The sequence below is a fragment of the Rhinoraja longicauda genome, chromosome 7, assembly GCF_053455715.1.
Source record: "Rhinoraja longicauda isolate Sanriku21f chromosome 7, sRhiLon1.1, whole genome shotgun sequence".
Classification (NCBI taxonomy): domain Eukaryota; kingdom Metazoa; phylum Chordata; class Chondrichthyes; order Rajiformes; family Arhynchobatidae; genus Rhinoraja; species Rhinoraja longicauda.
In genome coordinates, this window is record NC_135959.1 from 18,245,994 (window position 1) to 18,261,615 (window position 15,622).

At 46.4% G+C, this 15,622-nt stretch overlaps 1 protein-coding gene across 2 annotated transcripts; it reads left to right on the top strand.

Annotated features, from left to right (window-relative positions):
• Positions 1–1,743: 1,743 nt before the first annotated feature.
• Positions 1,744–13,150, top strand: LOC144595483 (putative defense protein Hdd11). Of its 2 annotated transcripts, none has more exons than XM_078403007.1 (5): positions 1,744–2,006; positions 4,775–4,887; positions 5,849–5,967; positions 8,496–8,554; positions 12,869–13,150. In XM_078403007.1, the coding sequence occupies exons 1-5, from the start codon at positions 1,808–1,810 to the stop codon at positions 12,952–12,954; spliced, it is 576 nt and encodes a 191-aa protein (XP_078259133.1). In that variant the 5' UTR covers positions 1,744–1,807; the 3' UTR covers positions 12,955–13,150. The 2 variants fall into 2 exon arrangements, with proteins under 2 accessions (XP_078259133.1, XP_078259134.1); XM_078403008.1 differs by lacking the exon at positions 1,744–2,006 and adding an exon at positions 4,103–4,181.
• Positions 13,151–15,622: the final 2,472 nt, after the last annotated feature.

Here is a 15,622-nt window from a genome sequence, read left to right on the forward strand (position 1 = left end):
GAAAAGGACCCTTAATTCCTACTCTTTGATTCCTTTCTGCCAGCCAGTTCCCCATCCATGTCAATACCATACCTTCAATACCATGTGCTCTAATTTTACACACTAATATACAATACTGAACACTAATATATAATATTGACGACATGGAAACAATTGATTCAGTTATGACTCTCCACTCATGCAGTGATTTATTTGCTTTTCATTGTCTCTTTTGCGTAAGAAGATGGGATGGAGGGAGATGTCAGTAAACTACTGGTGGGCTTGAAGGAGCAAGGTGACTGGAATGTTGACATTTCCACAGATGAGAATATTATGCTATTGACAAACTTTGAAAATGTAAAGCGATGAATGGAATTTCTAGCACCCACCTTGTCTGGAAGGAACTAATTGTACATACTTTAGACAATAGACAATAGACAATAGGTGCAGGAGTAGGCCATTCAGCCCTTCGAGCCAGCACCGCCATTCAATGCGATCATGGCTGATCACTCTCAATCAGTACCCCGTTCCTGCCTTCTCCCCATACCCCCTCACTCCGCTATCCTTAAGAGCTCCATCCAGCTCTCTCTTGAAAGCATCCAACGAACTGGCCTCCACTGCCTTCTGAGGCAGAGAATTCCACACCTTCACCACTCTCTGACTGAAAAAGTTCTTCCTCATCTCCGTTCTAAATGGCCTACCCCTTATTCTTAAACTGTGGCCCCTTGTTCTGGACTCCCCCAACATTGGGAACATGTTTCCTGCCTCTAATGTGTCCAATCCCCTAATTATCTTATATGTTTCAATAAGATCCCCCCTCATCCTTCTAAATTCCAGTGTATACAAGCCCAATCGCTCCAGCCTTTGAACATACGACAGTTTAGGCAGCACGAAAACTGCTTTCATGCACACTATACTCAAAACTATTGTAGGCATTGTCAAAAAGAGTAGCATAACAACACACTCACACTGCTGCATTTGAATATATTGGACAAAATGACGATTGAAATAGGTAAGACTGTATATGTAATAGAGATGTGAAAAATCAATAAAGGTTTTGATGCAGGAAATAAGGAGAAGCTGTCTCCAAGGGCAGTGCGGTGCTCCCTCAGCACTGCTCGTTTCACAATGGTGCTCCCTCAGTACAGCCGCTCCCGCAGTGTGATCCTTACACATTTTGTCTGCCCCACATTGTTGTGCTTCTTCACCACCCCTTCCAAAGTACGATGCTTCCTTGGTTCAGTCCCTCTCGCAGTGCGGCACTCCCTCAGCACTTCCCCTCCCACAGTGCGGCACTCCCTCAGCTCAGTGTTCCCTCACTCAGTTCCTCATTATTAGAGCTGCAATACCTGCTTGGGTGTTTATAGTTTACAAATAAACCATGGCAACAGGCCCCTTCGGCCCATCTAGTCCATGCTGACCGTCGATCACCCTTTCACATTCATTCCATGTTATCCCACTTTCTCATCCACTCCCCGCACACAAGGGGCAACTAACCTCCAACACTATCATCCACCCCGCACTCTAGGGGCAACTAACCTCCAACACAATCATCCACCCCGCACTCTAGGGGCAATTAACCTACAACTCTATCATCCACTCCCTACACACTCGGGGCAATTAACCTCCAACACTATCATCCACTCCCTGCACACATTAGGGACAATTAACCTACAAACCCCCGCCCAGGTCTTGGTGAGTGCTGCTCATGTGATGGGCCGCTCGGCCCCGCCTGCCCCCATTCACCCCTCCTTCGGCCGCACCCTCCCTGCTCTATAAGAGCGGCAGTGGTCGGGTTTGGGCTCAGACCCCGAGTTGAAGCTTCACGATGTCGGCTTCACTGTCGTGTGCGGTTTTTCCCGCGCTGTTCGCCCTCTGCCTCCCGCTGGTCTTGGCGCTGCCCGGCGGCGCGCCTCTCCGTGCCTGCTCCAGCCTCATGCCTTCCCACTCCGGCGTCAACCCACAGACCTCCGCCTCGCCGCACACCATCACTGCCATCTGTATCAGCGCCACCGGCACCATCGAAGGTGGGAGGGGGAGGGGGAGTGGTTTGTTGTGGATCAGGTGTGGGGAGGGGGGGAGAGTGTCGTGTGAAATTGTTGAGGGTCTGGTGTGGGGAGGGGGCTGTGGTGGGGAGTGAGTGTCGATGATGTGGGTCTGGTGTGGGGAGGGGGATGTGTGTCGGGGGGGGGAGGGAGAGTGTGGGGAGGGAGGGAGAGTGTGTGGGGAGGGAGGGAGAGTGTGTGGGGAGGGAGGGAGAGTGTGTGGGGAGGGAGGGAGAGTGTGTGGGGAGGGGAATGTGTGTCAGGGGGGGAGGGAGAGTGTGGGGAGGGAGGGAGAGTGTGGGGAGGGAGGGAGAGTGTGTGGGGAGGGGGGGAAGGGTGTGGGGAGGGGAATCAGTGTGTGGTGCGGGGGATGTGTGTGGTGCGGGGGGTCGTGTGAATTTGTTGAGGGTCTGATGTAGGGGGAGGTGGTGGGGATTGTCGATGATGTGGGGAGGGGGGAGAGTGGGCAGAGGGGTGGGTGTCTGTGCCACTGTGGTGCCGGGAGGGGGGGATGAGATGAGTGTCAGGTGCGGGGAGGGGGGTGGTGCGAGGGGGGGGGGGGTGTCTGTCATGCGGGGGTATGTCTGTCATGCGGGATGTCTGTCTGTCATGCGGGGGGGGTGTCTGTCATGCGGGGGGGGTGTCTGTCATGCGGGGGGTATGTCTGTCATGCGGGGGGGGGGGTCTGTCATGCGGGGGGGAGGTGTCTGTCATGCGGGGGGTGAGTGTCAGGTGCGGGGACGGGGATGAGGGTGGTGTGGGGGTGAGTGTCGTGTGAATTTGTTGAGGGTCTGGTGTGGGGGCAGGTTGTGGCGGGGAGTGTCGATGGTGTGGGGAGCGGCAAATGTCAGTGGTGGAAAAGTGAGTGTCAGTGTTGGGGCGTATGTGTTGTTGGTGGGTCAGGTAGAGAGGGGTTGTGGTGTGCGGGTGAGTGTCAATAAAGGGGTTGTGGGTCTGGTGTGAGTTGGGTTGGAGTGGGGATGAGTGTCATTGGGTATGTATGGCGTTTGTGGGTCTGGCGTGGGGGATGTGTCTTGTGGGGGGGGTGAGAGTCAATGATTTTGTGGCTTAGGTGTGGGGAGGGGTGTGTGGGACTGAGTATCTGGTGGAGATGGCAGGTGTGGTGGTGGGTGTTTGGGGTGTAGGGGGTGAGTTTATATGGTGGATGGTGAATGGTGTGGGGTTATGGTAGGTGAAACAGTTGTGGGCAGGGATGAGTGTTAGTGATGTATGGCTTTTGTGGGTCTGGCGTGGGGGATAAGTGTCTTGTGGGGGGGGGGTGAGAGTCAATGATTTTGTGGCTCAGGTGTGGGGAGGGGTGTGTGGGACTGAGTATCTGTGGTGGAGATGGCAGGTGTTTGTGGTGTAGGGGGTGAGTTTATATGGTGAATGGTGTGGGGTTATGGTACGTGAATCAGTTGTGGGCAGGGATGAATGTTAGTGATGTATGGTGTTCGTGGGTTAAGTGTGGGGAGGGATTCAGGTGGGGGGTGAGTGTCTGGTGGGTCAAGCAAAGATACTAGAGGAACAAGATAGACCACTCGACCCTAAAAACCGTAGTATGTCATGACGGCATTTTAGCAGGCAGAAACTTGCAGAAATATTTAAAAAGAAAAATAACAAAAATCTGAGTTGATAGATGAGACATATTCTGCATTTTAATGGTATCATCACACATACTGTTCCCCCAAAACACTGATTACGCTGCGAGAGGCATAGCGAACGGCGGGTTTTGCTTACTAAAATGGCTCCTTTGCGTACAACACTTCAGTATAGGCGTTTACGACAGAGTGGTCTATCTTGTTCCTCTAGTATCTTTGGTGGGGAGTACGTTGTGGATTTGTGGTGGGGTTGTCTGTGTGGTGTGGGTTTTCTGTGTTGGGGGATGAATATCAACAATGGTGTGTGTTGTGGGTCTGGTCTGGGGTGTGGTGGGAGGGTGTGTCGATGGTGGGAATGTATGGTGTTTTGTAGTCTGGTCGGGGAGGGGGTCTGACGTGTGGCGTTATGGTGTGTGTGTGTGTGTGTGGGGGGGGGGGTGAGATGTGAGACGTATGTTGTGGGTCTGATGTGGGGGAGGAGGATGGGGGAGTGTCTGGTGGGGGTAGGCCCGATTTTAATGAGTAGGGCGTTCAAAGGATATGGAATGAATGCAGGGTAAGTATGATTGGTATTGATGGGTGTGGTGGTTGCCGTAAGGGTTTGTTTATGTACTGTATCACTCTAACTCTATGAATTCTTGGTGAGAGATGCTATCATATCATATATATACAGCCGGAAACAGGCCTTTTCGGCCCACCAAGTCCGTGCCGCCCAGCGATCCCCGTACATTAACACTATCCAACACCCACTAGGGACAATTTTTACATTTACCCAGCCAATTAACCTATGTTCCAGAATTGGGCTTTTGACCCATTGGGTCTTTTAGTGCTTAAACCCCACAAGAGCTTCTTCACCTCCTTTATCAAGCCCCTTTTTTTAATCGTCAGGATACCCACTATTTCTTGTGTGAAGTAGCCTTTGACTGCTTTGGCTTTATGACTTTCATTCCTAGTGTTGTCTCTGCATTTCCCTGAGGTTGGGTAACTTAAGGAATCTGATGACATTTGTGAATCTGGTCTGCTGAGTTTTCAACCTTTACCTTTCAACCTTCACCCCTTGCCGAACGCACTTGCAGAAAGCCAATTGCTTGCTTGAAGTTTTTATGAATTGAAAATAAATTGTATGCAAAAAATCTAATTCCTTTACAGTGCGGGTAACAGGGCCAAATTACGGTGGTCTGCTACTTCAAGGCCGTGAACCAAATGGGAATGTTGCGGTTGGTACCTGGACCATTCCTCCCACCAATACAAAAACCATTTCGGTATGGGCTGCTTGTGATCTCTATTCTATCTATTTACCTCCATTAATAATGGAGATTAAGCAAAAAAACTGTTCTGCTTTGACGTGTACAAGGCTGCAGAAGGTTAGAATGTATGAGATGCAGGGAGAGCTGGCAGACTGGATAGAGATTTGCTTCATGGAAGGAAGGTTGTTTTTTTTTGGACTGGAGGTCTGAATAGTGGTGTGCCTCAGAGGTCGGTGCCAGGCTCATTGCTGGGTTTTTTTGTATCCATGATTTGGGTAATAATACAGAAGATATGATGATTAATTTTGTGGGTGGCATCGTAGATAGTGAAGATGGTTGTCAAAATTCAGCAGAGTCTTGATCATTGGGCAGTGGGCTGAGGAATAGTTAAGATTTTAATGCAGTTAAGTATGAGATGAGAATCTTGGGAAGTCAAACCAGGGCAGAACCAACACAGTGAATGGCAGAGCCCTGGGGCAATTTGTAGAGCAGAGGGTCTAGGAGTGTCATCACGGGTAGATAGGTTGGTCAAGATGGCTTGTTACATTGGCCTTCATCAGTCACGGTATTGGGTATAAAAGTTGGAATGTTATGTTACAGTTGTACAGTTATGATGCGGCTACATTTGGAGTATTGGTTTCAGTTTTGGTCACTCTGCTGTAGGAAGGATATTGTAAACCTGGAAGGAGTGTGGAGAAGCTTTGAGGATATTCCCAGGAAGAGCCTGAGCTATAGGGAGTTGGGCAAGCTAAGAATTTACAAGGGACCACACCAGGCATGTTTGCAGCATTCCCTGTACAGCAAATAGCACCCTGTTTCGGGTAGGAGACCCAAATTCTACAGTACCCAAGGTGTGACCTTAGTTCGTATAATTGTAGTATGATATTTTTGCTCTATATTCAAATTATTGTTGCGTTTAAAATGTTTTAAGCTGAAAGATGTAGGAATTGTCTAACTTCTTGCTCTCCATTACCAGTGTTTCGATAGGCAAAACAGTGCAATCACTCATGCAAACACTAACGCAAAGGATGGCAATGCTGTCTACACTTGGAATCCACCCCCCATGAATGATTCTGTCAAGTATGTTGAGTTTGTGTAAGTATATTTTACAACTGATTGAACCTGCACAAAGACGATACATGATTGCAATCAAGCTATCCAGTGTACAGATACATGATAAGAGGAACAATATGAATAACGTTTATTGCAAGATAAAGCCCGTAAAGATAGTCTAAGGTTCTTCAATGAGGTAGATGGTAGTTCAGGACTGTGCTCTAGTTTTTGGTAGGACGGTTCAGTTGACTGATAATGACACGGAGAATTCTTCAAGAAGTTAAAAGCCTTTATTTGCAAACAACGGCTGGAACAATCAGGATGTCAACCATCTGACTGCCCACTTAGTACACCGGGCAGCCTATTTTTATAAGATTCTTCCAGCCTTATCTTCTTTTCCTTATCTCGCCCTCATACTCCTCTTTACAGTCATTCATCTCTTTGCAGTCACCCTGTTTACCCTGCCACCATTAAACCCCACTCATTGATGAATGTCTGTATTTCTTCACATGTTGCCTTCCACTCTGCCACCATTAAACTTTCAAGTAATCACCCCACTCATTGATGAATGTCTGTATTTCTTCACATGTCACCTTTCACCCTGCCACCATTAAACTTTCAAGTAATCACCCCACCACTCATTGATGAATGTCTGTATCTCTTCCCATTCTGCCACCCTTGTCTTCTATCCTGGTTCATCCATCAATGTTTCTCCTCCTCCTGAGTAGCAGTTACAGACACGTGTCAAGGGTAAGGAATGTCTAGAGCGCCTTAATTAGTTACAGAGATGTGCCTAATGCCTAAGTAGTTACAAACCTTAAACAACAATGTCTAATGTATAAAATAATATCGTATTATCTCCCATAATAACAGCTGGGAAGAAACTGTCCCCAAATCTGGAGGTGTTCTAAACCTTTTGCCTGATCGGAGACATAGAAAATAGGTGCAGGAGGAGGACATTTGGTCCTTTGAGCCAGCACCGCCATTCATTGTGATCATGGCTGATCATCTACAATCAGTAACCTGTGCTTGCCTTCTCCCCATATCCCTTGATTCCATTAGCCCTAAGAGCTCTAACTCTCTTTTTAAATTCATCCAGTGAATTAGCCTCCACTGTCTTCTGTGGCAGAGAATTCCACAAATTCACAAATCTCTAGGTGAAAAGTTTTCTTCTCACCTCAGTTATAAATGGCCTCCCCTTTATTCTGAGACTGTGGCCCCTGGTTCTGGACTCCCCCAAACATTGGGAACATTTTTCCTGTGTCTAGTTTGTCCAGTCCTTTTATAATTTTATACGTCTCTACAAGATCCCCTCTCATCCTTCTAAACTCAAGTGAATACAAGCCCAATCTTTCCTCATGTAACAGTCCCACCATCCCAGGGATTAACCTCATGAACCCACGCTGCACTGGCTCAATAGCAAGGACGTCCTTCCTCAAATTAGGAGACCAAAACTGCACACAATTCAAATTAGGAGACCAAAACTGCACACAATTCAAATTAGACCAAAACTGCACACTGAGACGGAAGAGGTGGGAATATCCAGGGTGTGCCTCGTCCTTGATTATGCTGATGGCCTTGCTGAGGCAGCGAGAGGTAGAAATGAAGTCAATGAAAGGGAGGTTGGTTTGTGTGATGATATGGGCTACATCCACAATTCTCTGCAGTTTCTTTCCGTCTTGGATGGAGCTGTTCCCAAACCATGTTGTGATATTATAATAATAATAATAATGCTTTACATTTATATAGCGCTTTTCATATACTCAAAGACGCTTTACAGGGATTTAGAGAACATAGGGAAATGAATAAATAGATAAATAAGTAAATAAGTAAACGAACAGAGAAAGGAGACAGAAGGTGAGGTGACCTTCAGTGGTTGAAGGCAGTACTGAACAGGTGAGACTTCAGTGATGTTTTGAATGTGGTGAGTGTGGAGGAGTCTCTAACGGTTTGGGGTAGTGAGTTCCATAGGGTGGGAGCAGCGATGGAGAAAGCCCTGTCCCCCCAGGATCTGAGTTTGGTCCGGATGTGGGGAGATAGGAGATTGGCAGCAGCAGAGCGGAGGGTGCAGGTGGGAGTGTGCCTGTGGAGGAGGTCGGTCAGGTAGGATGGGGCCAGGTTATGGAGGATTTTGTACCGGATTCTCTGGGGGATGGGGAGCCAGTGGAGTTTGTAAAGGACGGGGGTGATATGGTCACGGATCGGGGTGTGGGTGAGTAGACGGGCAGCGGAGTAACCCTGTGTAATATTTGGAGTAGGGGGCGGGAAGAGGGAGATAAACTATCTGCTGGGGGAGTGGTTATGGGGAGAATGGGGTTGAGTGGGAAAGATAGATCAGCCGTTCAAAAAATAGTGGAGTAGACGATGGACCGAATGGCCTGATTCAGCTCCAATAACCGATAAATTTATGAAGGGTTGGGCTGGGAAATATTTTTGGGAGAGATAGCATGACTTCACAGTGTTCATCCTTGATACGGTGATCATGATGAAAAAGTGGTTGGTTTAGTGAACCTCTTCTCCAATGCTTTTGCAGAATGTTTGTAATAATTAAGCTGATGCTTTCTTTGCAGAGCCACTGTGGCCCAGAGCAGGGGAATGTACTGGACTGGTTTAAGGTCTGGACAAATCAGTGAGTATCTATTATTAATCCTTCAACACAACACAAAACAAACCTAATTTCTTGTATGTGAGAGAAATTTCCACTTTTAGTTTGGAAAAACAGTTTAAAAAAAAACCCAGACTCTTCAGCTCACTGAGTCCATGCTGACCAGCGATACCTGCATATTAACACTATCTTGCACACTAGAGACAATTTTTACTTTCACCAAGTCAATTAGCCTACAAACCTGTACGTCTTTGGAGTGTGGGAGGATACCAAACATCTCGGAGAAAACCCAAGCAGGTCACGGGGAAAACGTACAAACTCCATATAGACAGCATGCGTAGTCAGGATCGAACCCAGGTCTCCGGTGCTGCAAGCACTGTTAGGCAACAACTCTACCGCTGCGCCACTGTGCCGCCCTAAAGATTTACTAAAATCTCTTTTTGGGGTGAAGGAAATAATTAAACAATCTTTATTGTCCACCTGTTCCTGGGTGATCAGTGTTCTTGTGGATTGGGTGGATCTTAAATTTATTTATGCAATTGTCATTGTAATATTCCATCCAACTGGGTTTGAGACTCACTCAATATCTGATCCAGAAATACAAGCTTTTTATGGCTTACTTTAACCCAACTTGCCCTCGAGTCATACAGTGTGGAAACGGGCCTATCGGCTCACACCGATCAACGTGTCCCATCTACACTAGTCCCATTTGCCTGAGTTTTCTCGTATCCCTCTAAACCTGTCCTATCCATGTACCTGTCTAATTGCTTCTTAAATGTTGCGATAGTCCCTGCCTCAACTACCTCCCTGGCAGCTCATTCCCGACATCCACCATCTTTTGCATAGAAAAAGTGACCCCAGATTCCTATATAATCTTTCCCCCTTCATCTTAAACCTATGCCCTTTTGTTCTCAATTTCCCTCACGCTGGGCAAGAAACTCTGTGAATCCACTTGATCTATTCCTCTCATGATTTTATACACTTCTATAAGATTACCTCTTATCCTCTTGCGCTCCAGGGAATAGAGTCCCAGCCTGCTCAACCTTTCCCTATAGTTCAGATCCTTGTCCTGGCAGCATCCACGTAATCCTTCTCTGCGGGCTGCGCCCTTTCCAACTCAACAACATCTTTCCTCTAACATGGTGCCCAGAACTGAACACAATACTCTAAATGCGACTTCACCAACGTCTTTTCTAAATGCTACATGATCTCCCAACTTCTATACTCTGCACTCTTGTCCTGCATAGAAGTGATCTTGATTAGGTTTCCACTTTTGTTTCACGAAACAAATTCCTTGAAATGGAATAGTCCACAAAATAACATCAAGCAATTTGTGAAAATGGTGAGTAGAAAAGAGGATAATCTGAGTCCACCTTGTTCCTTAAAGTACTAAAGAATTCACCTGCAGAGACTAGACCAGGAGTTAAAAGATCTGAAAAATCTTCAGCCTGAAACATTGACTTTTTTGCCCTCCATGGTACTTTAAACCAGATTTCTTGAAGATCTTGCACTCTTTGTAACACTCTATGTGGGGAATCATTGACATATTCCTTTATTCGTCCCACACCGGGGAAATTTAGTGTTACAGCAGCAAAGTGGATAGCGAGATCATTCATTATAAATAAAAGTAAAGACAAGAATAAATTGTCATCAGTTTACTGTGTATTCCTTAACTGTTACTGTTGACTCGTCTGCTGGGTGCAGTGCTGGTTGTGCAGTCTCACAGCAGCGGGAAGAACCTCCTATATCTCCTACATGCACTTGGGGTGAAGGAGTCTGTCACTGAACGAGCTACTCAGTGCAGTGACAGTGTCCTGCATGGGGTGGGAGTCGTTGTCCAGCAGCGATGTTTTTTTTTGGTTTTTTTTCTCCCTTTTCAAAGACTTTATTCAGCACAAACACATGATACATCACATCAAAACCACATTCAGAGGTTACAAAACATCAAGTAATCATTATAATACAATGTTGCCTTCATTATTTACAATGCTCTCAACCCCCCGCGGTGACCAGCGCCCACGGAAGGCCTCCAGAGTCCCCGTGGACACCGCGTGTTCCCTCTCTAGGGACACGCGCGCCATCAGCGATGTTAACTTTGCCATCATCCTCCTCTCTCCCACCACCTGCACTGAGTCGAGGGGGCAACCCAGGACAGAGTTGGTCTTCCTGACCAGCTTGTCGAGTCTCTTCCCTTCCGCCACTGAGATGCTGCTGCTCCAGCAGACCACTCCATAAACATGGGATTGCTTTTGATTGCCCTGTTTGTGTTCAGAACCACTGTTTAATCTACTAGGATAGAAGTTACACCACAATACCTCTGCTCTGCCCCTCAGATGCTGTATAATTCTGGAAAGTGTTTACATTGTTTCCCCATTGCTCTTGGGATAGAAAATCCCTCCTTTGCCCGATAGTTGTGGCTAGAGATCAAACATTTTTGCCATCAAAGCACACGTGTGGAATCTGGCCAAGACTTCACTCCAGTACAATGCTGGGAGAATGCTGCACTCTGAGATGTTAAAGAGGCCACTTCTGTTTTCTTGGCCACTAAAGGAAGAAGACCAAGGGAGTTCTCCTGGAAATCATCCTCAAAATCTAAAATTGATTATCCGATCGCACATGTGTTGGGAAAAAACTGCAGATGCTGGTTTAAATCAAAGGTAGACACAAAATGCTGTAGTAACTCAGTGGATCAAGCAGCATCTCGGGAGAGAAGGAATGGGTGACATTTCGGGTCAAGACCCTTCTTCAGAAGGGTCTTGACCCGAAACCTCACCCATTCCTTCTCTCCCGAGATGCTGCCTGACCCACAAAGTTACTCCAGCATTTTGTGTCTACATCCGATCATACATTTTCTTTGTGGAACCCTCCTGTGTAGAATTGGCTGCTGTTTCCCTGCAGCTTTGTTGCTTTAATAGACAATAGGTGCAGGAGGAGGCCATTTGGCCCTTCGAGCCAGCACTGCCATTCAATGTGATCATGGCTGATCATTCTCAATCAGTACCCCGTTCCTGCCTTCTCCCCATACCCCCTGACTCCGCTATCCTTAAGAGCTCTATCTAGCTCTCTCTTGAATGCATTCAGAGAATTGGCCTCCACTGCCTTCTGAGGCAGAGAATTCCACAGATTCACTCTGACTGAAAAGGTTTTTCCTCATCTCAGTTCTAAATGGCCTACCCCTTATTCTTAAACTGTGGCCCCTTGTTCTGGACTCCCCCAACATTGGGAACATGTTTCCCGCCTCTAACGTGTCCAACCCCTTAATAATCTTATACGTTTCGATAAGATCTCCTCTCATCCTTCTAAATTCCAGTGTATACAAGCCTAGTCGCTCCAGTCTTTCAACATATGATAGTCCTGCCATTCCGGGAATTAACCTAGTAAACCTACGCTGCATGCCCTCAATAGCAAGAATATCTTTCCTCAAATTTGGACACCAAAACTGCACACAGTACTCCAGGTGCGGTCTCACTGGGGCCCTGTACAACTGCAGAAGGTCCTCTTTGCTCCTATACTCAACTCCTCTTGTTATGAAGGCCAACATTCCATTGGCTTTCTTCACTGCCTGCTGTACCTGCATGCTTCCTTTCAATGACTGAAGCACTAGGACACCCAGATCTCGTTGTACGTCCCCTGTTCCTAACTTGACACCATTCAGATAATACTCTGCCTTCGTATTCTTACCACCAAAGTGAATAACCTCACACTTATCCACATTAAACTGCATCTGCCATGCATCCGCCCACTCACACAACCTGTCCAAGTCACCCTGCAACCTCGTAGCATCTTCCTCACAGTTCACACTACCACCCAGCTTTGTATCATCTGCAAATTTGCTAATGGTACTTTTAATCCCTTCATCCAAGTCATTAATGTATATTGTAAATAGCTGCGGTCCCAGCACCGAGCCTTGCGATACCCCACTAGTTACTGCCTGCCATTCTGAAAGGGACCCATTTATCCCCTCTTTGCTTTCTGTCTGTCGACCAATTTTCTATCCATGTCAGTACCCTACCTCCAATACCATGTGCTCTAATTTTGGCCACTAATCTCCTATGTGGAACCTTGTCAAAGGCTTTCTGAAAGTCAAGGTACACCACATCCACCGGCTCTCCCCAGTCAATTTTCCTAGTTACATCCTCAAAGAATTCCAGAAGATTAGTCAAGCATGATTTCCCCTTCGTTAATCCATGCTGACTCGGAACAATCCTGTTACTACTATCCAAATGTATTAAGCTGCTGTGGAAGCTGCCAATTTATTTGCTGTGGTACTAAAATGAAGTTGCATTTTGTAGGAATAATGTCGTTTTTATATTTATTAACTGATTCTTTATTTTGCAGTGACGACCTGCTCCGGTGCAGTGAGGACCTTTGCGGGATTTGCCATGGTTGTGGTCTCTACCCTCCTCTGGCTAGCTGCATTCTGATCAGTGGCAAACACCGAACAATTGTTGTTTTGTAATTGATATGGATTTCATTCATCAAACTTTTAAACCTGCTAAAGGTCAAGTTATCAAGTTCAAAGTCGGCACTTTAAACTCCCGCGTGCTTCTCCATTCAGAAGGTTTAAAAGAATGAGGTTCACAATTATGTAAATGTCTCAGATTATTTAGTCAAATAAACTTCTCGTGATATTTGCGACGTTTTCTTAAATGGAATTGCTGGTCGAAGAAGTACTGCGTAATTGTTTAAAAAGGGTGCTTCAAATAAGAATCGCTTGATTAGAGATGACAGATGGGGTTTTGAAAAGTCATGCTGTTTTTTCTCTCCGCACCAAGCTGTGTTGCTTGGGAAGTATTGTGTGGGGATAGTAAGGAGTAAGACCTGTGTGACCTCCCGGACAAGTTTCGATCGCCTAGCTTGGGGTCGGAGAGGAATTTCCCGGATTTTTTTTTCCCCAAATTGGCCTGGGTTTTTTATCCGGTTTTTCGCCTCTCCCAGGAGATCACTCAGTTCTTTTGGGTGGGAGGTTGGAGCAGCGGCCGGGCGGTAGGTTTAGTAACCGAGCACGGGGCTTTGTTTGGGGAGTATGAGTGCCAGGGCAGTTTATTGTTCTGGGTGTCGGATGTGGGGAATCTGGGAGTCTGATAGTCTTCCAGACATCCACATCTGCGCCAGGTGCGACGAGATGGGGCTCCTAAGGGACCGTATTAGGAACCTGGAGCGGCAGATTGATGACCTCCGTTTGGTCAGGGAGAGTGAGGAGGTTTATAGATAGGAGTTACAGAGAGGTGGTCACTCCAAGACCACGGGAGGTAGACAAGTGGGTCACGGTTAGGGGGGGCAAGGAGCAGGGACTAGGGAGTACCCCGGTGGCTGTACCCCTTGGAAATAAGTACTCCTGTTTAAGTACTGTTGGGGGGAACAGCCTACCTGGGGGCAGCGACGGTGCCCGGGCCTCTGGCAAGGAGTCCGGCCCTGTTGCTCAGAAGGGTAGGGAAATGAAGAGGAGAGCGATAGTAATAGGGGACTCTATAGTGAGGGGGTCAGATAGGCGATTCTGTGGACGCAGTCGGGAGACCCGGGTGGTGGTTTGCCTCCCTGGTGCCGGTGTCCGGGATGTGTCTGAGCGTGTCCAGGATATCCTGAAAGGGGAGGGAGATGAGCCAGAGGTCGTGGTACATATAGGTACCAACAATATAGGTAGGATAAGGGAAGAGGTCCTGAAAGGAGAATTTAGGGGGCTAGGAAGAGAGTTTTAAAAAAAAAGGACTTCCAAAATTTGTAAAATGTGTGCAGGATAGTTTTTTGCAGCAATACGTAGAGGTGCCTACCAGAGAAGGGGCAGTGTTGGACCTCCTGTTAGGAAATGAGACGGGTCAGGTGACGGAGGTATGTGTTGAGGAGCACTTTGGGTCTAGTGATCACAATGCCATTAGTTTCAATATCATTATGGAGAAGGTCAAATCTGGACCAAGGGTTGAGATTTTGGATTGGAGAAAGGCTAATTTTGAGGAGATGAGAAAGGATTTAAAAGGAGTGAAATGGAACTTTTTGTTTTATGAAAAGGATATAATAGAGAAATGGAGGATATTTAAAGGTGAAATTTTGAGAGTACAGAGTCTTTATGTCCCTGTTCGGTGGAAAGGAAAGAATAATAATTTGAAAGAGCCGTGGTTTTCCAGGGAAATTGGACACTTGGTTCGGAAAAAGAGGGAGATATACAATAAATATAAGCGGCAGGGAGTAAATAAGGTTCTTGAGGAATATAAAGAATGTAAAAGGAATCTTAAGAAGGAAATTAGAAAAGCGAAAAAAAGATATGAGGCTGCTTTGGCAAGTAATGTAAAAGTAAACCCCAAGGGGTTCTACAGATATGTCAATAGCAAAAGGATAGTGAGGGATAAAATTGGTCCATTAGAGAGTCAGAGTGGACAGCTATGTGCTGAGCCGGAAGAAATGGGGGAGATATTAAACAATTTCTTTTCTTCGGTATTCACCGAGGAGAAGGATATTGAATTATGTGAGGTAAGCGAAACAAGTAGAGTGGTGATGGAAATTATGAGGATTAAAGAAGAGGAGGTACGGACACTTTTGAAAAATATAAAAGTGGATAAGTCTCCAGGTCCTGATAGGATATTCCCATGGACATTGAGGGAAGTTAGTGCAGAAATAGCGGGGGCTATGACGGAAATATTTCAAACGTCATTAGAAACGGGGATGGTGCCGGAAGATTGGCGCATTGCGCATGTTGTGCCTTTGTTTAAAAAAGGTTCTAAAAGTAAACCTAGCAATTATAGACCTATTAGTTTGACGTCTGTGGTGGGAAAATTAATGGAAAAGATACTTGGGGACAATATATATAATTATTTGGACAAACAAGGCCTGATTAGAAACAGTCAACATGGATTTGTGCCTGGAAGGTCATGTTTGACTAATCTTCTTGAATTTTTTGAAGAGGTTACCAGGGAAATTGATAAGGGCAAGGCTGTGGATGTTGTCTATATGGACTTCAGTAAGGCATTTGACAAGGTTCCACATGGAAGGTTGATTAAGAAGGTTAAATCGTTGGGTATTAATAGTGAGGTTGCAAGATGGATTCAACAATGGCTGAATGGGAGATACCAGAGGGTAATGGTTGACAATTGTATGTCA

Bases quoted from the DNA above. Each gene is read 5' to 3' on its own strand.
- LOC144595483 (XM_078403007.1), top strand. From the start codon at position 1,808: ATGTCGGCTTCACTGTCGTGTGCGGTTTTTCCCGCGCTGTTCGCCCTC. The intron at 2,007-4,774 runs GTGGGAGGGGGA...ATTCCTTTACAG, and splicing joins CGCCACCGGCACCATCGAAG to TGCGGGTAACAGGGCCAAAT. The intron at 4,888-5,848 runs GTATGGGCTGCT...CTCCATTACCAG, and splicing joins CCAATACAAAAACCATTTCG to TGTTTCGATAGGCAAAACAG.